General features: G+C 53.9%; 1 protein-coding gene across 15 annotated transcripts in view; it reads left to right on the forward strand.

Moving 5' to 3' along the window:
* Positions 1 to 22,835, forward strand: part of DYSF (dysferlin) — a 207,542-nt gene that overhangs the window by 44,472 nt on the left and 140,235 nt on the right. For 8 of the 15 annotated variants that reach the window (XM_008147468.3, XM_008147474.3, XM_008147472.3 and 5 more), the window contains exons 4-10: positions 5,037 to 5,142; positions 13,667 to 13,781; positions 15,458 to 15,669; positions 18,106 to 18,234; positions 18,656 to 18,718; positions 19,775 to 19,825; positions 22,390 to 22,420. In XM_008147468.3, coding sequence (XP_008145690.2) covers positions 5,037 to 5,142; positions 13,667 to 13,781; positions 15,458 to 15,669; positions 18,106 to 18,234; positions 18,656 to 18,718; positions 19,775 to 19,825; positions 22,390 to 22,420 — 707 coding nt within the window. Of the gene's footprint in view, positions 1 to 5,036; positions 5,143 to 13,666; positions 13,782 to 15,008; positions 15,102 to 15,457; positions 15,670 to 18,105; positions 18,235 to 18,655; positions 18,719 to 19,774; positions 19,826 to 22,389; positions 22,421 to 22,835 lie in introns of all 15 variants that reach the window. The other 7 variants (XM_054728122.1, XM_008147464.3, XM_008147462.3 and 4 more) reach the window with 1 other exon arrangement.

A 22,835-nucleotide genomic window follows, 5' to 3' on the forward strand; every position in this document is an offset into this window, starting at 1 on the left:
GATCTTTTTTTTCTCTTTTAAATCCTCACTTGAGTACATGCTTAGAGAGAGGAAGGGAGAGAGAGACAGAGAGAGAGAGAGAGAGAGAGAGAGAGAGAGAGAGAGAGAGTGAGAGAGAGAGAGAGAGAGTGAGGAGAGAGAGAGAGAGAGAGAGAGAGAGTCAGAGACAGACACAGAGACTGTGTGAGAGAGAAACATCCATCAGTTGCCTTCCAAACGCTCCCTGACTGGGCATTAAACCCACAACCTGGGTATGTGCCCTGACCGGGAACCGAATTGGCAACACTTCGGTGCACGGAACAATGCTCAACCAATCTGGTCTTTCTGACAGTGCCTGGGTCCTGAGGACACTCAGGCAACACACGGGGGTCAGGTGTCTCCCCCGCACTGGCCCAGGGATGGAGACACGCCAGAGCCTTAGGGAACTGTGGGACAAGTTTGCTCCGCACTCCGAAGGAATATAACACAAACCATCCCAAATCCTAGGAAACGTGACGCTACTGGCATGGTCTGTACTAGAACCCAGCATGCGTATTAGTGAACACCTGTCTTTTTAGTCCTTTCTCTAACGAGATGTTAGAAAATGGGTGCTGAACAGACACCAGGCGTATTGCCTTGCCAGCAAGGGAACTGCAAGGTGGCCGAGTCCGCTGGTTCCCAGAGGGATGGAAAAGGAGGGGTTTTGTTGGGCAGAAGCTTACACACGCAGCTAGTTTATTTATTTGGCATCGTAAAATATACATGACAAAACTTAACCAATTTAACCAGGGTCAGCAAAGAAAAGGTTTATGAGCCACATTTTTTAAAAAAATATGTTTTTATTGATTTTTTACAGAGAGGAAGAGAGAGGGATAGAAAGTTAGAAACATCGATGAGAGAGAAACATCCATCAGCTGCTTCTTGCACACCCCCTACTGGGGATGTGCCCGCAACCAAGGTACATGCCCTTGACCGGAATCGAACCTGGGACCCTTGAGTCCGCAGGCCGACGCTCTATCCACTGAGCCAAACCGGTTTCGGCTATTTGAGCCACATTTTGAGGACGTGCCCAGAAGCAAGGGCTCAAGGGATTGGGAAAATGCTCCTGGGAGTGCCCACTTTGCCGTCCCTGTTATGCACCCAGAATCAAAGGAGAACACGCGGTGAGCACGCAAGGAAGGTGCATGGACTCCCTTGGCGGTGGAGGCGGGAGGAAGCAAAGTGGGGAAATCTCTAGGATTGAATAACCGCAAACCAGACACATGCTTCCTTTACCCGGGTGGGTGCAGGATGAGTGGCAGTGAGCATGTACGGCACACAGAGGTGGTACGCGGGCAACCAGATGGCAATGGAGTGCTCTGTGGGCTGCGCTCTGGTGCCTGGGCTGTGCCTCCGAGGGGTAGGAAAAGGAAATTACTCTGACGTTTCGAAGTTATGTTCTCCTAGATGCAGAAGAACGCCGGGCAGGGCTCCACGGAGGTAGATTAATTCCCGCCGAGGAAGCCATAGGCCTAGGACGTGATACGCGCTGTGACCTGAGCGTGTCAGGTTTTTGCGCAGCCCCCGTTTTGCTCACACCATTTACAGTGTGCCGCGCAGTGGCCTCAAGTCCATGCACATTGTTGTGCACCCATCACCACCATCCTCCTCTAGAACGCCTTTGTCCCTCTAAACCAGCGGTTCTCAACATGTGGGTCGTGACCCCTTTGGGGGTCGAATGACCCTTTCACAGGGGTCGCCTAAGACCATCGGAAAACACAGATATTTACATTACGATTCATAACAGTAGCAAAATTACAGTTATGAAGTAGCAACGAAAATAATGTTATGGTTGGGGGTCACCACCACATGAGGAACTGTATTGAAGGGTCGCGGCATTAGAAAGGTTGAGAACCACTGCTCTAAACTGACACCCTGTACTCACCAAACTTTAACCCCTCTTCCCCCTTGCTACCCAGCCCCGGATAACTGCTATTCTTCTTCCTATCTCCAAAAAACTTGCCTACTTTAGGTATCTCATGTAAGTAGAATCACACGATTTTTACCCTTTTGTGTCTGTCGTACTTCACTTGGCATAAAGTCCTCAAGGTTCATCCCCATTGTAGCAGACGTCAGAATTCCTCTCCTTTCTAAGTCTGAATAACAACCCGTTGTGTGTTGTATGTGTATGCCGCGTTTTATTATCCATCCACCTGCGGATGGCCTCCTGGGCTGCTCCCACCTGTTAGCTGTTGTGAATAATGCTGCCATGAAGGTGGGTGGACAAGCATCTCTGCGAGTCTCTGATTTTAATTCTTTGGGGAAATACCACAAGTAGGGTTGTTGGGTCGCATTGTTGTTCTATTTTTCAGTTTTCCAGGAACCATTGTACTGTTTTCCACAGTGGCTGCACCTTTTTCATTCCTAACAGTGCACAGGGTTCCAATTTCTCCACATCATCAACAACATGTGTAGTTTCCTCCCTCCCTCCCTCCCTCCCTCCCTCCCTCCCCCCCTTTCTTTCTTTCTTCCTTTCCTTTCCTTTCCTTTCCTTTCCTTTCCTTTCCTTTCCTTTCCTTTCCTTTCCTTTCCTTTCCTTCCCTACCCTACCCTACCCTACCCTACCTAATGGGTGAGACGTTGTCAGCAGCCAGTTTTAAAAATCAGCTAATTAGCCCTGGCTGGGTGGTTCCATTGGTTGGAGTGTCGTTCCATATACCAAAAGGTTGTAGGTTTGATCCCTGGTCGGGGTGCAGACAGGAGGCAACTGATAGGTGTTTCTCTCTTACACTGATGTTTCTCTCTCTCTCTCTCTCTCTCTCTCTCTCTCTCTCTCTCTCTCTCATCAATAAAACACAGCCTCAGGTGAGGATAAAAAAATTATCAGCTAATTAGGTCAAGATTAAAATTTCATTTCATGAGGCATAAAAACCCATATTCAAATCAGTTGTTACAGAGACCAGAGGTGCTATTTATTCACTAGGAAAGAAAATGAAGAAGCAAAAGATGAGAGGACACCTGAGGCAGTGCCTTGGCTGAGTGCAGGAAGCACGCGAAGTTCAGGGCCAGCACGAGGCCGCGGTCGTGGTTGACACAGGCCACTTGCTGTCCTTCTGCCACTGAGTGTGCGGAATGCCGTTGGCCCATTTCATAGCTCACAGAACACAACCGTTTCCCGTGGCATTCTTTGAAGGGCCCTGCACTGATCATCGCGTGGTGACCTACTGATTCCTGAGAGCCCATCGTGTATGGGGCCCCCTTCCCTCAGTCAGAGATTCGGCCTCTGGAGTGTGAGGTGTGACCGTCATGGGCTCTTGGGAATGGGGCAGGTCTCCCTGCCCCGATTTTCTTTCCTCCCTGCCCTCAGAGACAGGACGGTCTGTTGGTTTCTCGTGTGTAATCATTGCTGGCCGAGCTCTAGGAAACCTGTGTAGACTGGGTCAGATGTGCTGCTGAGGCCTGGGAGCAATGCAGAGGAGATGAGGGACTGCCCCTGCTGAGGTCTGATGGCCAACACAGCCCTTCTGTGGGGCACCCCGGCAGACAGGGGTGGAGGGCTGGGCCTCTGGGGAGGGGCAGAAAGGGGTCCAAGTTGACCTTGGGGGAAGGGAAGGTGTCCCTCTTGTGCAGGGAGAGGGGCCGGGCCCTCCAGGGATGGTGATGGGGTGACTAGGAGGAGGGGTCCTAAGTGACTCTGGTGTTCTAGGTCCTAGAATCTAGGAGATCAGCTTGTCTGTGTGGTTTGCGTGGTGGTGGTGGTGGTGGTGGTGAGGGGTGTGGTGAGGGGTGTGGTGAGGGGTGTGGTGAGGGGTGGTGGTGAGGGGTGAGGGGTGGTGAGGGGTGTGGTGGTGGTGGTGAGGGGTGGTGGTGGTGAGGGGTGTGGTGGTGGGGTGGTGGTGGTGGTGGTGAGGGGTGTGGTGAGGGGTGTGGTGAGGGGTGGTGGTGGTGGTGGTGAGGGGTGTGGTGAGGGGTGTGGTGAGGGGTGGTGGTGGTGGTGGTGGTGAGGGGTGTGGTGGTGGTGGTGGTGGTGGTGGTGAGGGGTGTGGTGAGGGGTGGTGGTGGTGGTGAGGGGTGTGGTGAGGGGTGAGGGGTGGGGGTGAGGGGTGTGGTGAGGGGTGTGGTGAGGGGTGTGGTGAGGGGTGGTGGTGGTGGTGGTGAGGGGTGAGGGGTGGTGGTGGTGAGGGGTGTGGTGAGGGGTGTGGTGAGGGGTGTGGTGAGGGGTGGTGAGGGGTGTGGTGAGGGGTGGTGAGGGGTGTGGTGAGGGGTGGTGAGGGGTGAGGGGTGGTGGTGGTGGTGGTGAGGGGTGTGGTGAGGGGTGAGGGGTGGTGAGGGGTGTGGTGAGGGGTGTGGTGAGGGGTGAGGGGTGTGGTGAGGGGTGTGGTGAGGGGTGAGGGGTGTGGTGAGGGGTGTGGTGGTGAGGGGTGTGGTGGTGAGGGGTGAGGGGTGAGGGGTGTGGTGAGGGGTGGTGGTGGTGAGGGGTGTGGTGGTGAGGGGTGAGGGGTGTGGTGAGGGGTGGTGGTGGTGAGGGGTGTGGTGGTGAGGGGTGAGGGGTGAGGGGTGTGGTGAGGGGTGGTGGTGGTGGTGGTGAGGGGTGAGGGGTGTGGTGAGGGGTGAGGGGTGAGGGGTGAGGGGTGGTGTGGTGAGGGGTGTGGTGAGGGGTGAGGGGTGAGGGGTGTGGTGAGGGGTGTGGTGAGGGGTGTGGTGAGGGGTGAGGGGTGTGGTGAGGGGTGTGGTGAGGGGTGTGGTGAGGGGTGTGGTGAGGGGTGTGGTGAGGGGTGAGGGGTGTGGTGAGGGGTGTGGTGAGGGGTGAGGGGTGTGGTGAGGGGTGTGGTGGTGAGGGGTGTGGTGGTGAGGGGTGAGGGGTGAGGGGTGTGGTGAGGGGTGGTGGTGGTGGTGGTGAGGGGTGAGGGGTGTGGTGAGGGGTGAGGGGTGAGGGGTGAGGGGTGTGGTGAGGGGTGTGGTGAGGGGTGAGGGGTGAGGGGTGGTGAGGGGTGTGGTGAGGGGGGTGGTGAGGGGTGTGGCAAGAGACGAGCTGGGCACAGGCTAGTTTTCTACATCCTACTTTTCCCTCCTCTCAGGTTCCTGGGGGAAGCCAAGATCCCGCTCCGCGAGGTGCTCTCCACCCCCAGCCTGTCTGCCAGCTTCAATGCCCCGCTGCTGGACGCCAAGAAGCAGCCCACGGGGGTAAGTGCTCACGGAGCCTCTGCCCAGGCCAGCTTCCGGGCCGAGGCCTTGCCTTTCTGACCCCACAGCTGTGTGACTCCAGCTCCCAGCAGCCAGGTCGGGGCCGCCCACCAGGGCTCAGGTACCTGGGAGGGCTCTGGGCTGGAAGAGTGGGGCGGGGGCCCAGAGGCAGCCAGGTCCCACCTGCAGGGCTCAGTCATCCTCGCCTCACACCCGCTTGGCTGCCCTGGGTCCCTTCCTGGGGTTGGTTTTCCACTAGAAACCAATGTTTTCCCAAGTTCCCCGCATCCTGGGGTATCCCCACCCCAGTCTCCCTGGCAGCCTTTCTCACCGCCCAGCCTCCTTCTCCAGATCCAGAAAAGCTGAGTCATCTGGGTCACAGATCACAAGGGAAGGGAGACAGACAGACATCCCTCTCCCCTGGCACCCGGACCTGTCAGACCCCTTCCTTTCCTCCATTGTCCTCCCGCCCCTCCCCCAGCCTTCCCAGAACTCTCCCAGTTCTCCCAGACAATTTCCAGCCCTCATCGCTGGCCTCCTGTTATTTTCAGTGAGCTAAATATACCCTGCAGGATTCTTTCTTCCTGGTCCGTGGAACTCCTGACCTTCCCTTAGGGTCAGCCTGCAGGATGCCCTGGGGAATTATCGATCAGATAAAACTTCCTCCCTGTGGAGTCTCAGGGGGTTCGATATGGTGGGGGGTTTTGGGCAGAGTTATTTCAGACAGAGTGGGGCTACCTTGCCCCATGGAGTGTGTGTGTATGGGTGTGAGTGTAGGCATGTGAGCGTGTGAATGTGAGAGTGTGTGTGTATATATGTGAGTGTGAGTGTGTGTGTGTGTGTGTGTGTGTGTGTGAGTGTGTGTGTGTGTGTGTGTGTGTGGCTTGGTGAATCAGAAGTGGCCAGTCTGGGCAGGGCTCTGAATGGAATCACTATGAGACCTAGAGAGAGAGGGTGACTGACGGACGTCACACAGGGAATCGATGTCCAAGTGGGGACTTGCATCAGAGGGTGCATCTCCCAAACTCTCAGGGGACTTGAATAGACTCAATTATCCAGGTTACGGGCTCAGTCTCACAAGACGACCCCCTCCCCCCACCCCCATGCCAATCACAAGGCCAGGTTGTCACCTGTGCTTCTGACCAACGGGCTATAGATTCAAAGTTTCAACGACCCTGTGCTTGGGTTCAATTAATTTCCCAGAGCACCTCACACAGGATGATTTTACTTCCTAGATTCCTGGGTTATTGCAAAAGGATGTAGCTTAGGACAGCCGGATGGAAGAGAAGCAGAGAGCCAGGTGTGGGAGAGGGCGAGGAGCTTCCGTGCCTCTCCAGCCCACCGCTCTCCCCCATCCCCACGTGGGCGTTCACCAGCCCAGAGGGCTTCGATTCCTGTTCTTCGGGGTCTTATGGTGGCTCCATTACACAGGCATGAGTGATTAAATCAGTGGTCATCGGCGATTAAACTCAATCTCTACCCCCTCTTTCCTCCCCGGAGGATGGGGTGGCTGGGGAAGTGGGGGAACGTGGGACTAAAAGTTCCAACCCTCTAATCACAGGGTCACCAGCCAGTAGCTTTCCTGGTCACCTCATTAACATAACAAAAGGCACCTTTACCGCTCTCATCCCTTAGGACAGTGATGGCGAACCTATGACACGCGTGTCAGCATTGACACGTGTAGCCATTTCTGATGACACGCGGCCGCTGAGGTGGCTGCATGCCGAGGATGAAACATTTGCTGCTCCTGAGGATGAAACATTTGCGAAATAATGTTTTTTCCTCAAAGTGACACACTACCCGAGTTATGCTCAGTTTTTTGGCGAAGTTTGACACACCAAGCTCAAAAGGTTGCCCATCACTGCCTTAGGAAATTCTGAGGGTCTTAGGGGCTGAGTGCCAGAAACAGGGTGTTAAGACCAAATATGTATTTCTTATTATCACTCACAGTATCACATCACTGCAGTCCAGAAGGACTCTGGGGACATCTGAACCCCCCCTTGAGGGGTCCTGGAGAGGCTGTGAAGGTGTGAGCACCGATGGAGAAATGGGGGCAGGCATCAGCGGCTGCTGAGAGCTGTTCTGAGTCAGGGATGGGGCTCCTCCTGTGCTCTGTGTCCGGCCCCCAGTGCCTCCAACCAGGCTTTCTCACTTCCCAGCCGAGCTGCTCAGAGGTTTCTGCCTGTAGCCCTGTGTGCACCCTGACACTGCGGTTCCTGCGAGCGGCACTGGCTGCGCTCTGAGCTCAAAGGCGCACCCACCCCTGAGACAGAGCTTTTCACACCTGGTCCCTGTCCATGGGCCGAGCCAGGCTGGCGGCCTCCCCAGAGGCCTCGCCGCTCCTCCCCTCCCTCTGGGTTCCCATGGCCTGTCTGCACTTCTCTTCCCTGGGCTGGGGTCCCTGGTTGGCTGCAGAGCTTGCCAATCCTTCACAGACCCTGTCTCCAAGAAGGGGGTGTGAGAGCCGGAGGTGATGGATGGGAGAGGAGGGCTGGGCCCCGCTTGGGTGAGCCCCCAGCTGAGCACAGCCTGGGAGAGAGGGGGCCTCTATCTTTGTGGAGAGGCCTCAGGACTGTCTTCTACTTCCTGTGGTAGCACTAAGTCACGGTGCAGCCCCAGGCAGGTCCCAAGGCCCTCTGCGCTGGGGCTTCCCTCCCGGGACGGGGGCTGCACTGCAGTGGGAGGCACAGAAAACGGGGGATGTGGCAGGAGGGACAGAGCCCTGCCAGAAGCTGTAGCTTCTCACTGGCCTTTCATCGAAGCCGATTTCTGGGCTGAGCCCAATGGGCCACGCATGCCAGGCTCCCCTCCCCGAGTGGCTGTAGCCCAGACTGCCTCAGAGGGCTGAGGGAGCCCGCTGATGGAGCGACAGGAGTGAACACAGGGCCCGCGGGACCCTGGGAAAACCCTGGAAGGGCTGAGAGGGGGCGGGGCTGCTGTCCATTTGCCTGTCACTCAGTGTCCTCTCCTAAGTCCCTTCAGATGGGCACACGGGGCTGCGGGCCGTGGGAAGATGCCAACTCCGTCCTCAGATTCCAGACTGAAGAGGAAAACACTCCCCTGTCCTGGGGGAGCCTGCAGCCACGGGGGTGCGGACACATGGAGGAAAGAAGTCACGTGCTCACAAATGTCTTAGGGGAGAGCAGCTTGCTAATGAGGGTCTGGCCGCACCACGAACACTGTCGGCATCGCCTCAGCCTTGACAGCCAGAGTCAGATCAGAAAAAAGCCCGACGGTGACGAGTGCACCTGGAACCTAGGGGTGTGGCGGGTCGGGAGCCAGGAGGAAGCGTGTTGGAAGCAGGGACCTGAGGTGGAGCTGAGCAGGGCGGGAGGGAAGGACCCCGGAGCCTGGCTGCGGGACCTGTAGGAGGATCTGATGAGTTGTCCCCTGTCTTTGCCTTTGGTTTCTTGGGCCTTCCTAGCCTGGGGGCCAGACAGGACCCTCCGAATTCTGTGATATTGTTGACCGTGACCCCAAGATGGCAGACATGGGTGACTAAGGTTCCTGCCCCCAGTTGGTGGACACAGGACTGACTGTTTGGATGTCTGCATAGTGGTGCTGGGGTTGGAGACCTGAGGAATGGGCTTGTCATGTGGCGGGACTGAAAGAGGGTCCTACTGGGGGCTGTAGGCCAAGGTCATGTGGCCTGGGAAAGCATGGAGCTCACACTCCCACAGGAAGAAAAGCTCAGCTCTGGTTATGTCTGCAGTTGGGGAGAGGGGATGAAGCATGATGTCACGGTGAGGGTGGGATGTCCTGACGGGGGGTGGGTCCCACAGACATGCCCCCCTTTTTTTCAGATCCTCAGCCGAGCTAGAGGCCTCCAGTATTAACCACCTCTGGTTCTGAAGCAGTGGCCCCTGGCTTCTGCCCCCTGGTGGCGAGATGTGTTTTAGATCCTGGGTTCTAGGTCCTTGGAAGCTGCCAGGGATGTCCCTGTGGCTCCTTGACAGGCGTGTGAACGGTGGAGCTGGTTCTGGGCTGTCCGTCTCATTCAGGCGCCTGGAGCCACCAGCATATTGCCGGCTCTTCAGGAGGCTGGTGTGGCGTTCTCCGTGCGGAGGAGACAGGGTCCGCAGGAAACCCCGGGGAGGGTCTCGGGATCTGGGGTTGCTGCTCCTCCCTGCTTCTCCAGAGGCTGCTCCAGAGCCCATGTGCTCACCTCCGGGCCGGGGGGTTACACTCCTGCAGCTCCAGCTCTGCACAGAGATGCAGATGCCCCCGTGTGGTGTGGAAGGGGGTGGGTAGGCAGGGTGAGCCCTGAGACATAGGAAAGGGTGTCCTTCAAGGGGATCTGGTCCCAGGGTCAGGGGACCTCAGTCACCAAGTGTCAGAAGAACCTGGGGCTGAAGGACAGCCAAGCGGTGCCCTCTTTACGTTTTTGCTCCATTTTCTTCACTGGGGTCCACTCAGACCACTAAACTCTGCAACCTGCACTCCCTCCTGCTCCCCTGACCCACCTGCCCGGGCTTACCTTTTCTTTTCTTCCTCACATGCTGTATAATTTGTATATTTATTTTGTTTATTATTTATTGTCTGTCTCCTCTGCTAGATGTCAGCTCCATGGGGGCGGGGGCCTTTGCTTTGTTCATGGAAGTATCCCAGCACCCCGACGTGCTTGGCCCCTTTCGGGTGCTCGGTATATATTTGTGGCGGGAATGAATAAGCAAATGAATGAACGAAAACAGGTCAGGCCAGCTATTTCAGGTGGGGTCCCACCCCCCCTCTTTCGGAAGCAGGACCCACTCAGGCTGAGCCAAGCAGACACTCCACACAGACCAGCCCCATGGGCATTTGGTTGAATTCTCTGCTGTCACCATCTTAAAATTCTTAGTAAATTTGTAACAAGGGGCCTGAAATTCTGTTTTGCACTGAGCCTGCAAACTACGTGGCCGGTCTTGAGCTCACGTTACTCCTGGAGAGTAGGAGTCAGCATGGGGTGGGGGGTGTTTGCTGTGTGTCTCTGCTGAGTGTGAGTCCTGTGGTTAGAGCAGAAGCAGATTTCTAAGGGTTTCTTAACCATTTACTTAAAAGTTAAGATTCAGAGAAGAGCTGCAAGAGTAGGATAAAGAAGATTTTGCCCTAAACCATTTGAGACTGAGTTGCCAATTTTCCTGAATTCAGTGTGCATTTTCTCTGATTAAGGACTTTCTCCTACTGAACCATAACCCATAACACCACCTTCAATACTGATAAAATGATCGTTGAGACAGCACTGCATCTAATCCACTGACCCACGTCCAAGTTTCTTTTTTAATCCTCACCCGAGGATATGGTGAGATAGATAGATAAATAGAGAGAGATCAGTTTGCCTTCCATAAGTACCCCAATTGGGGACTGAACCTGCAAAAGGAGAGAGAGGGAGAGAGAGAGAGAGAGAGAGAGAGAGAGAGAGAGATCAGTTTGCCTTCCATAAGTACCCCAATTGGGGACTGAACCTGCAAAAGGAGAGAGAGGGAGAGAGAGAGAGAGAGAGAGAGAGATAGAGAGAGAGAGAGAGATCAGTTTGCCTTCCATAAGTACCCCTAGTGGGGACTGAACCTGCAAACATGCCTGACAACCTTGTGGTGTACAGGACGATGCTCCAGCCAACGGAGCCACTCCGGCCGGGCTCACCAACCTTTCCAACAGTGTCTTTTAGAGCAAAAAGATCCAGTTAAGGATCATGTGTTGTGTTAGTTGTTTTGACTCTTTGGTCTCCTTCCCTCTGGGAGAATTCCTCAGTCTTTCTTTGACCTTTATAACCTGAAACCTTGACATTTTTGGAAATACAGGCTTGTAATCGTGGAGACTGTCCCTCCGTTTGGTGTTTCCTCACAGTTAGATGTAGGGTGTGCGTCGTTGGCAGGAATATCACCCAGTGACGCTGCGCTGCCCTGTTGCATCCGGGCGGGGTAGACTCTGATTTGTTTCGTTACTGTGTTATTAAGCTTGCTTTTTGGTTAAAGTAGCATTTGCTGAATTTCTCCACTAATCCCAAATCCATGGCCCTAAGAAGTAAGAATTTGAGGGGGAGGTACTTTTTGTAAAGACCTGCTGCCTCATTCATCTTTTACCCATCAATTTAAAAAATATTTTTTATTGATTTCAGACAGGAAGGGAGAGGGAGAGAGAGATAGAAATATTAATGATGAGAATCACTGATGGGCTGCCTCCTGGACGTCCCTTACTGGGGATCGAGCCGGCAACTTAGGCATGTGCCCTGACCAGAATTTAACGGAACCGTGACCTCCTGGTTCATAGATCGATGCTCAACCACTGAGCCACACCAGCAGGGCTACCCCTCAGTTTTAATAACCACTATTGCTTCTTGGTTTGGCTTATTATTATTATTTTATTTTCTTATTGATTTTAGAGAGAGAGGAAGGGGCAGAGGGAGAGAGAGAAAGAGAGAGAGAGAGAGAGAGAGAGAGAGAGAGACAGGTGAGAGAGAAACATGGATTGGTTACCTCCCCCACTTGCCCCAACTGGGGCTTGAACCTGAAATATGGGTATATACTCTGACTGGGAATTGAACCCTTGACCCCTCGGTGAATGGATGACGCTCCAGCCAACTGAGCCACACTGGCCAGGGCTATTCTGTTGATGATTGTTAAATGGTGGTATTCTAAATCAGTTATTTTTGTGTGTGTGAATCAGTTGGCATTTCACTATAAAAAAAGCTTCCTTCCTGTTTTATTTACTTATTTATTTCCATTTGGAATCATGTATTTTTCTTGTAGTCAATGGTTTAATGTAATTATCATTTATTTTCATGTTTAAATTGTCCCAGATTTGGCCGGTGGCAGCCACTGACTCTTTGTCCTTCTGACATATTTCCATCATTTTTTGGTTATTTCCTTGGTTTCTGGCATAAAAAATGTTTCAGGGTTGTCTTCTACCAATTCTGGCCTCACCCTGCAATTAGTTATTTCTCCAAAGAGCACAGATAATTGCCTTTTGATGAAGTGGAGAAAAATAGAGATGCCCAGATCCACCCCAGCCTGAATTGGAGTCTCCAGGAGTCAGGCTGGGCAGGGGAGGGTCTGGGTATTTGGGGCGGGGACGCTCTCTCCCCCCCCCCCCCCCCCCGCCCCCCCCCCCAGGCTGCTCTTTTTTTTCCCTTCTTTGGGTTGCAGGAGCCTGGGATGCGAGTGCGAGGCACGCTGGCTGCGCACGTGGCGACACCTGGTGGTGGTTTAGGAACCTGCAGCGGCGGCTAGGCAATGCCTCGGATCCGGATATTTACTAGTAAAAGGGTCTCATTGCCTTCCCAGGCCTTCTGCAGGGTCTCCTGGGATGTGGAGCTGGCTCAGCTCCTTCCTCAGGGTTCTGAGCCCCGCCCTCGCACCAGCCCTGTCTTTACTTAGCCTGGCTGCCCCTGCTCAGACCTCAATCTGAGGGTTCAAGCCCCAGAGCTGGATTACATGCAGGTCCTGGAGCATCTTCTGTCTCAGAATCAGCTTTTGCTCCAGAACCTTCTGGAAATCCCTGCTATTACTCAGCTGAGAGAGATGCCTAGTGAATTATACTAGAGCTGCTCAGACGATATTCTGCATCTTTAACAATTACATTTATAAAGAGTTTGTCAAAACCTGGGGATGTGCTTACTGTCTAACATTAAGTAAAAGAAAAGCATTTTATATATAACAGAGCTGTACACTGTTTAAAAACTATGAGAGATAATGATATCGAAATGCAAATAGTGGTAGAATTATAGCAATTGGTTTTCTTTTGCCTTTGTTAAATAGAGCACTTACTACTTGGATCCGTAAAAAGGCTACCCCAGCAGGGCTGTTGGACCTGGGGTTGCAGGGAAGGCTTGGCCAGGCCCCCACTGGCCTAGGAGCTGCAAGGCTGGGGAGCTTGCCGTGACTGTGCCTTTCCTTCAGGTGCAGGGCCCTTTGAGCAGTGCAGCCCTCCTGGTGGGGTCAGGTGGGTGGGGACACAGGCAGCCTCGCCCTGTCCATTCGAGCGATGTGACCAGTCCCTCTCCTCTTGGCTGCCCAAAGCTGGAGCCGCGGGAGGCGAGGTGGGGACAGCATGCCTTTGGGAGTGAAGCTGGCTCAGAAAGCCGGTCTCGGAGCTGGGGCCGAGCAGAACAGGTTGTGCTGTCTGTGGAGACCAGGGGAGGGCCCTCGGCTGAGCAGAGAGGTCAGGCCTGGCCTGAGAGCTGGAAACTTCTTAGGATCGGCTGGGCTGCTGATTCATTTGTAGAAGCTTATGATGTGCTCTGTCCACTCATCTGATCCTCACTGGACCCCTGGGGAAGGTGCTGTTGCTATTACTACCCCCGTTTTATAGAGGAGGAAACTGAGGCACAGAGAAGCTACAGCTCCTGGGTGCTGGAACCTGACTTCAGATTCTGTGCTCTTACGCTGAGGGACCCCGAAGGGGTGGCTTTGCCACAGCCTCCTGCAAACCTGACGCTCGTCAGAGCCGTCTTCCCTCGGTGGAGGGATGAAAGGAACAGGAAAGATGGTGGAGGGCCGTGGTCTGAGGCCAGTGCACCCACCTGCTGCCCCTCCCCCCTCTCTTTCAGGCCTCACTGGTCCTGCAGGTGTCCTACACGCCGCTCCCTGGAGCTGTGCCCCTCTTCCCACCCACCACTCCTCTGGACCCCTCCCCGACTCTGCCTGACCAGGATATGATGGCTGGTGAGGAGTCCCCTCAACTTGAGAGGCCCAGGGAAGAAGCCCAGCCAGGCTCCGGGGCATGGGGGTGGGGCCACAGTGCGGCTCAGCAGCCTGTGCAGCCTTGTGGGGGGTGGGGGGAGGACACTGGTGTGTGTGTGTGTGTGTGGGGGGAGGGGCGGTTCCTGAGAACTGCCTCTGCCACGCAGGAAAAAGGCGGGAGGCATGCTCCCAGGTGCCACTCGGATTAGTGTGAGGACGCCCGCCCCCTCCGGCTCCAGGGAGGGAGCTGTGCCTGGGTGGGCGCTGTAGTGTAGAGGACGTGCCTGTGGGACGGGGCCTTGTCCCAGGTGAGGCCCCACCCACTCCCCAGAGCCCAGTGCTTCCCTCCCCTGGACCTAGCAGGCCTGGGTCATGACATGTGACAAAAGGGCTGGAATTTCCTTGAAAGAGCTCTGGTTGAAGTCCGGGGACATGAGTCACAGTCTTACCTTTGACACCCAGTAGCTGTGTGACGTTGGGCTGGCCACTCTCCCTCTCTGGGCCTGTAGTTTATCATTTGTGAAAAGAGCAGACCCTGAGTCCCACGGTTGCTTCAGCTCGCTCCACTTGCCTCTGCTGGGCTTGTCAAGGGAGGACCCAGCCCAGGGTGGCTGGCTTACCAGTGAGGGGCCTGGGTGGCCCGGCCTGCTGGGTGGGCAGGAAGCTACACAGGTGGGAAAAGAGTCTACAGCTTCTCTCCTGGTAAAGAGGCCTGGAGGCAGACGCAGCCCGTCTCTGTGTAGAGCCCCTCTCTGTCTCCGTGTGCCCCAGGCCAGGCCTGGAGCCCAGCCCTGTGTGGGCTCTTGGAGAGGGGGCAGTGCAGGGCCCGTCTCGTTGAGGCCTGCACTGTCTGAGCTTGGCGATGGGAGATCACTCCGGCTGGGGTGCAGGTTGAGGGGGGAAGGAGGGGTGCTCCTGAGGACAGAGGGTGGGGAGCTGCAGGGCCCCGGATGTGCTGGGCAAATTTGAGGTGGCTCTGACAGAGTTAGGTTCACGCTGCTCAGGGGAGGCTCCTAGAGGTGCCCAGTTCCTGGTCCCGCCTGGAAGGTGGTGAGAGAGACAGTCCCCACAGACGTGGCCTCTGCTCCTGAGCTTCGTGTGGGACCGGGGTGGCAGGGAGCGCAGGGTTGGGTGGGAGAGGGGAGCTAGGCTGGCTTCCCTCACCCACTCCCTCCTCCCCTCCCGGGGCTGTGCCCGCCCGCGCGCCAGGTGGGGCACAGAGCCGGGCAGAGACTTGGTCCCTGCTCAGTGACAGCACTGTGGACACGAGATACTCTGGAAAGAAGTGGCTGGCCCCCACGGGTGAGACACAGCCAGGGCTGTCCCGATCCCACCCTGTCACCCGTAACCATCTCACAGCTGCCGTCCCAGCTCACGAGAGTGGGCCGCGGTGGCCGAGGGGTTCACTCTGCAGGACAGGGGGCGGGGGGCCATCCTCTCTCCTTCCTGTTGACTAACTGGACTGACTGCCCCCCACGTGCCGCTGCTGGAAGCTTCTCTTCTCCTTCCTCATCCATCCTGGCTCATCGAGGGGGAAGGAGAGGGGCTGGGGTGGGCGGGGAGTGTTGGTGCCGTGCCCTGTGGATCCCCCTTTCCCTGGCTGGGTCCCCAGGGCAGGGCCAGAGGGACCAGGACTCACTAGCACCCTCTCCTCCCAGACACAGGAGGAGAGGAGGACACCGAGGACCAGGGCCTCACGGGGGATGAGGCAGAGCCCTTCCTGGACCAGGGCGGCCCCCCAGGCCCGGGGGCTCCTTCCACTCCCAAGAAGCCAGCTTCCCACCCTCCCCCGTACCACCCTGGGAATAAAAGGAGGAGGAGCGCCCCCGCGCCCAGGAAGGTGCTGTCGGACAAGCCGCAGGACTTCCAGGTAAGGGCCGTCTGTGGCCAGGGTCTCCTCCTTCAGTGGGCCCAGGGCTGTAGTGCCGGGGCCTGCTTGTCTGTCTGACTCAGGGGAGACCTTAGAAGCGCTCCTGGGGGAAGCCTGGTTTTCCGGGGCCCGGGAAGGTTCGATTCCCGGTCAGGGCACATACCTGGGTTGCGGGCGGTCACATCATGGGGCCTCAGAATAAGCCTCTGCCCAGCCCTGGTTTTGCTCGTAAAACAATAAAAGCGGGGGCGGGGGGGGGGGCGGGGGATATACACTGTAGAGATCCAGCATATCTGTTTACCAACCAGTTTACCTGGCTCGCTAGCTCCTGCTGCTCAAGGTGTGGTCCGTGGACATGCCGTGTGAGCATCAGCTAAGCAGCTGTCTGGCTGTGTTTCCTCTCCCTGCATCCATGCCCTTCCTTCGTGCCATGGTTTTTCTGGGAGTCTGTGAAATTTGAATTTGTTTAACCTCTTCAGATAATGAAACTATTAACCCTTTGACATATTTTTATCCAAAAATCCATTCCATTTTATTTGCCTTTTAATTTTGGCCCTTTGTTTGTCTGTTTGCTTTTCTACAAAATGTTCCGTTTTGATATAGTTGCACTTAGTGATATTTAACTCTTCAGAACTACTATTAAAGTTAAAAATAGGAAACAGCCCGGCCGGCCTGGCTCAGTGGTTGAGCGTCAACCTATGAACTGGGAGGTCATGGTTCGATTCCCGGTCAGGGCACATACCTGGGTTGCGGGCTTGATCTCCAATGGGTGACGTGCAGGAGGCAGCCGATCAATGATTCCCTCTCATCACTGATGTTTCTATCTCTCTCTCCCTCTCCCTTCCTCTTTGAAATCAATAAAAAAATATATATTTTTAAAAAATAGGAAACAAATCTTTAGTAAGTGCAACAAATTATAAAAATATGCTTTAGTTTTAAATCATGGTAATTTAGGCAAACATGCCAGTTATCAGCATTATATTTGCCTGAAAAACAAAATTCTAACATATTGTTTTTACTCCCAAGACATGTTCTTATTGCCTTTTTTTCTCCTTAGAAGGTTAATATTTATATTGTAGAAAATTTGAAAAAGACAGCAAAAAGAAGAGAACAAAAACCACTCATCTACCTTTCCAATGTAATTAATAATATATTCTTCTATAGAATGCTAATTTAAAAAAGTTAATCAATACATAACTACTGAATAGGAATTAGACATTAAACATTATTTTTAGACAGTAAACATTATTTTTTTCCATGAAAATTGTTTTAATATTTTAAAATTTCGTATTTTTGAAACCTTCATTTACTTATAGTCAGTGGAGGAAACTCTTAGTTTATTTCTCAGAATGTGAATTGCCGGGGTTCTTGTCCCAGCCTTACAAAGGGTTCAGCATTCTGGAGAAAGGGGCTGCACGTAGAGGAGTCTGGAGATGAAAGATAATTTTGAAAGGCATTGGGGGTCAGAGGATCTTCAGCTGAAGGAACTAAAGACTCTTACCTTGACCAAGGACCCTGCTTTTATTAGTACACTTTGTCCTAAGGCAAGGTGTAGATAATACACTTCAAAGGGTAGGGTATCAAAGGATATTGTCAGATTGGGGAATAGCCTACAGCTGTTCAGGTGTTCGGCCAACAGGAGGCAATAAAATGCCCTGAGCTGTCTGGCAGCAGACAATCCTATTCAGGTTTGGGGGAAGTGCCGTTTAGCCGTTTCCAACAGGTAAATTACGTATGTGGCTCAGCCATTGCTGAGTCCACCCAAGTCCCATCAACCTTTTGACGGAGACTCTTGTAATTATTACATGCTGGAATTGGTTCTCGGCAGTGAACAACATTGCATCTTATAAAGAGCAGAGACGAGGAGCCTTACTATTTGAGTTCAGTCTCTGAGGAAATTATCATTGCAGGATGTTCAAGCCACTTAAAAACATCAGCGTCAAAGGGCCCGAGGTGCCAGCGGCTGCAGGAACCTGGGGAGGGATGCCTGACCCGGTGCTAGGAATTAATGCCGGTAGCTTACCTGGGTAGCCTGGCAGCTCTTGTGTGGAAACGTGGGATTTATAGGAGCAAGGGACCTTGGTGGGGATTGTTTTTACAAGGCTCTCCTAATCTTTTAAAAATACAGATTTTTATTAATTTCAGAGAGGAAGAGACAGTAAGAGAGATAAAAACATCAATGATGAGAGAGGACCATTGATCAGCTGCCTGGGGATCGAGCCTGTAACCCAGGAATCGAACCGTGACCTCCTGGTTCATAGGTTGATGCTCAACCACTGAGCCACGCCTGCGGGATTTCTCCTCTTTAATTCCCTTCCCAAGACCTGCAGTTAGGAGGGTCCCTGAGACTTCTGATTTTTGGGGGGTGGGAGTGGGATGTGTGTGTTTCTGACCACTTCTGCTTTCCTCCTGCTCATGCCCCCTCTTGGCTTTCAGATCAGGGTCCAGGTGATCGAGGGGCGCCAGCTGCCAGGGGTGAACATCAAACCTGTGGTCAAGGTCACTGCCGCTGGGCAGACCAGGCGGACGCGGATCCACAAGGGAAACAGCCCACTCTTCAATGAGGTGGGAGGCTCTGGGATTAGGGCTGGGACCCTGGTGGGCCCTCTGCGTAGGGAGCACACAGCAGACGCCCGGCCAGCCACTCAGTGTTTACATACGGCGCTAACTTTGGGTGGAGAGATGGGCCAGGTGTGAACAGGCTATTTGAGGAACTGGAGAGATGGTTTTAGCTCTTATTCTTGCCGTGGGCTCCCACAGCTCCACATCCCTGTCATCCTGACACCCTGTCCCTGAGATGACGACCTCTGTGGAGTCAGGGGAGGATCTTTCCAGAATCTGTCAAGTCCCAGAGCTCAGTGCGGGCTGAGCTCACTCCACGATTTCCGCGTGGACTAGCCCGAGGGCTGTGGTGGGCGGTTGACTCTCTCCCCGGCCTGGGGATTGGCAGGCACTCACTTGTCTCCCTTTTGCCCTGAACCAACAGACTCTATTCTTCAACGTGTTTGACTCTCCAGCGGAGCTGTTCGATGAGCCCATCTTCATCACGGTACGTTTGAGTGACCGGAGCGTCCTCTGTGGGCTGTGTACACACACATGCCCGTCACACATGCACGTGTGTGACAGAGAAGCCTTGAAGCCCAGGGCATGAGTGCTGTGCAGAGGCTCACCTCAAAGCTGCTGGTCACAGAAATGCCTCCCGCAGTTCAGATGGAGGCAGCAGCTGAGAGGGGAGAGCCTGCTGCTCAGCACCCCAGGTGTCTCGGGTCAGGGACCTGAAATCATTCTTGTATCGGGAACATTGATTTTCATCTTATACTAGAGGCCCGGTGCACAAAATTCGTGCACGGGTAGGGTCCCTAGGCCTGGCCAGCGATCAGGGCCCATCTGTGGGGCGACTGGTGGGGCAGTCAGGGGGCCCCCGCTGGCAACTGCCTTGGCCAGCCGGCCCCGCCCCCTGCCACCGCCCTGCTTGCTGGCCGGTCCCCCCCCCCCCCCATTGCCACTGCTGCTGCAGAGGTGATCGGGGGTGGGGGTGGGGTGGGGAAGGGGGCCCCCACTGGCACCCACCTTGGCTGGCCTGGGGCCTGCGGGCTGGGGCAGCTCCTGCATTGAGCATCTGCCCCCTGGTGGTCAGTGTGCAGCATAGTGACCGGTGGTTCCACCTGTCATTTCACCGTTTGGTCGATTTGCATATTAGGCTTTTATTATATAGGATTGTTTGTCCATGTGCCCGTTTCTGGCCAAGATTTTCTTCCTCTGGGCCCCGGCAGCTCTTTTCTCCTTTCCTCTAAAAGGCAATATAGTTCAGCGGTTAAAAGTATGGGCTCTGGGGCCAAACTGCGTTCTCACCCTGCCGCTGCCGTTTAGGAGTTGTGTGATTCTGTACAAGTCTTGTAACCTCTCTTTCTTTGCCTCTGTTTCTTCATCTGTGAAATGGGGAGAATAATAGCACCTACTCACAGGGTTCTTGTGTGGGTTAAACACGGCTTAGCACAATCTCTGGAGCAGAGTTCGGCGGGGGCTGGGGGGAAGAGCTGTGGGGCTGGACCCTGTCTGGGCAACATTTACTTGTAAATGAGAGTTAATTTATCTTTCCCTCCAGGTGGTGGACTCCCGTTCCCGCAGGACTGACGCTCTCATCGGGGAGTTCCGGGTATGGGTTATTTTCTTTGCAAGCGGTCAGTTCTCGCTTCTCCGTGTTAGCGGAGGCTCTGTGGGTAAAGTGCCAGGGTTGGCACTTGGGAAATCCTGTCTTGGTCGGTGTTGGCGAAATAGAATGAACAAAACAGGATCTCCCAGCCCGGAAATCCTCTCCACAAAGGGAGAAGGGAGAGGGCACTGTGTTACTGAGGAATCATGGAACCAGAGTGCAGGGTGCGTCCCCGACAATCCACCCAGAGACTGTAAGGGCAGAAGTCTTTTGACGTCGCCCAGCAGTCAGAACCCAACCCCTCCAGGTTCTCAAGATGTACAGCAACTCGTCCTCCAGTGAGTGAGCCTGACAGCACGGGTCACACGTCGTGCGTCCTCACGCGACCTGGCCCTTGGGGTGACCGTCTGTGTTAGGTAGTTGCTTTAATCCAGAGGAAACAGAAAACAAGCTCACATTTTCATGAGAGGAGGTAGCTTTACCACTTGGAGCAAGGCAGGCCCTGAAGTTAGGCCCCTCCCTCCCCACAGAGATGGGGAGAACCCGGGGGAAGATGCTTCTGGGTCACAAAACTGAGGGAAGGCTTATTTAGTTTCTAAAAAGATCCACTTCGCCCTGGCTGGTTTAGCTCAGTGGATAGAGTGTCGGCCTGTGGACAGAAGGGTCCCGGGTTCGATTCCAGCCAACGGCACATACCCGAGTTGCGGGCCTGATCCCCAGTAGGGGGTGTGTGGGAGGCAGCCGATCAATGATTCTCTCTCATCATTGATGTTTCTATTTCTCTCTCCCTCTCCCTTCCTCTCTGAAATCAATAAACATATAAAAAAAATAAAAAATGATCCATTTCAGAGAAAGTACTTACATTTGCAAGTTGTTAAGGTAAATTTTCTGCCAAAAAGAGGGAAGAGACTTCCCTTACTTCTGTTAGGGGAGTTCAGCTTCTTATCTTTAGTTTGTGTTTGTCCTGACACCTGGACAGGCAGCGCGCAATGTGAGTTTCGGCAGCGCTCCTCCTGGTCTGGCCATCAGGGCCAGAGAGAGGCCGGTGCTCTGTGCCGGGCTCACCGTCACCCAGGGGTGCAGCGAGGGACTCGGTGGGGCAGTGGGGAGCCAGGGGAGCCTGCCCCCCTCATTTGTCTCAAACAGGGCGGAAGTGAACAGGCCCTCCCCCTGTGGAGGACTGAGAAATGTACAATTCGGCTCATAGGATTGCTTTCACAGGCTGCACACAGGGCAGGCAGCTAGCCATGGCGACCTCCCAGAATGCCGTTGTGATGTGATTCTTACGGACTTTCTCGTTTTCGTGTCTTCAAGCATTTGTCAAATGGAAAGGAAGGGCTCAGGCTTCCTGTCACCTCCCCTGCTCTCCAAATAAAACGTGACCCCTTCCCTCTGGGCAGTAACCCACCAGGCAGAACACTCAGTCTTGCTTCCTGGAGGAGCAGTTTGCCAAGGCCTGGGCTCGAGCCTGTCGTTCTGTAACAAATGGGTCTCCATTATATCTGGAGTCGCTAATCTTTGAAACACTTCTTGTTCTGAGAACCCGACAGTTAAGGTAAAAGACTGTGTTTTTTTCTAATGATAAAAGTAATCCATGATTTAAAAAAAATATTTCTCAGAACAGGTTTAGGTTCATGGCAAAGTTGAGAGGACAGTCCAGAGTTCCCACATATCCCTGCTCCTGCCCCCCGTTCCCCCACCATCAACATCACCCTAATCCAGTGATGGGCAACCTTTTGAGCTTGGTGTGTCAAACTTCACCAAAAAACTGGGCATAACTCGGGTAGTGTGTCACTTTGAGGAAAAAACATTATTTCGCAAATGTTTCATCCCCAGGAGCAGCAAATGTTTCATCCTCGGCATGCGGCCGCCTCAGTGGCCGCGTGTCATCAGAAATGGCTACGCGTGTCAGTGCTGACACGCGTGTCATAGGTTCGCCATCACTGCCCTAATCTATGGGTTTTTTTAAAAATAGAAAGTTATAAAATACAGGAAAGAATAAAAATAAAATAAAACCCACCAAATTTGCCACCCAGAAGAGCACAGTCACAGCTGTATTTCCTTTCCTCTTTCTTTTCTATGCACATATGTACTTGACTAAACTTTAGTCAAAATGTATTCCACGTTTGACCTGACCAGTGTGATCAGTCGTTAGAGCATGGGCTCATGCAAGGACGGGTTGTGGGTTTGATTCCTAGTCTGGGTTAGGGCACCTGTGGGAGGCAGCCAATTGATGTATCTCCCTCTCTCTCTCAAAATCAGTGGGAAAGATATCCTCAGGTGAGGATTAACAACAACAACAACAAAATATTCTGCTTTCTTTCTTCCCGTGTATTATCAAAGGAAGAACATCTCCCCATGTCTCCATACATTCTTCAAAACATGATTGTTTTCAGAAGATCTAACTGGCTTTATTAAGCGATTCGCGAATCGGTGGTGTCCCATCCAGCTACTAGAAGGGCACTCCCTTCAAAACATGGTTTTTAATGGGATGATCTGATGCACCGCACTTTATGTAACACTCCAGGGGCGAGAGTTTGATGTGTGTTTTCTCTGTTTAATTTCAGATAGATGTGGGTGCCGTCTACAGAGAGCCCCGTGAGTCACCTTCTCATCACCTTGGCCATGTCCTTGCATTTTGGTCTGGAGGCTGCTTGGGGGACACCCACTTGGGACGTTCAGTTTCCTCCTGGGGGGTTTTAGAATGTAGAGGTGGAGTTAGGTCCTGGAGGTGAGGGAGGGCAGGCTTCCACCTTCCAGGTGGAACAGGCCCCCCAGGGAGACCCAGCCCTCATGAGGGTCTCAGCGGGTCATCCAGGGATGCTCCTTTTGGAAGGCCCCAAGCAAAGGCGGCTGGAGGCTGGGGTCACCTTGGACAGGGGTGGGTCGGGTCATTTGGGTGACAAGTCTAGGATTTCCCCACAGCCAGGTTTCTGCTCTGCCCCGGTCACTTCCTGAGGGGGAGAGGTAAATGGCCCCGAGTCTGGCTTTGGGGTTCCTATGGACATTTCTG

Source organism: Eptesicus fuscus, chromosome 16, assembly GCF_027574615.1.
Source record: "Eptesicus fuscus isolate TK198812 chromosome 16, DD_ASM_mEF_20220401, whole genome shotgun sequence".
In the NCBI taxonomy this organism is placed as follows: Eukaryota; Metazoa; Chordata; class Mammalia; order Chiroptera; family Vespertilionidae; genus Eptesicus; species Eptesicus fuscus.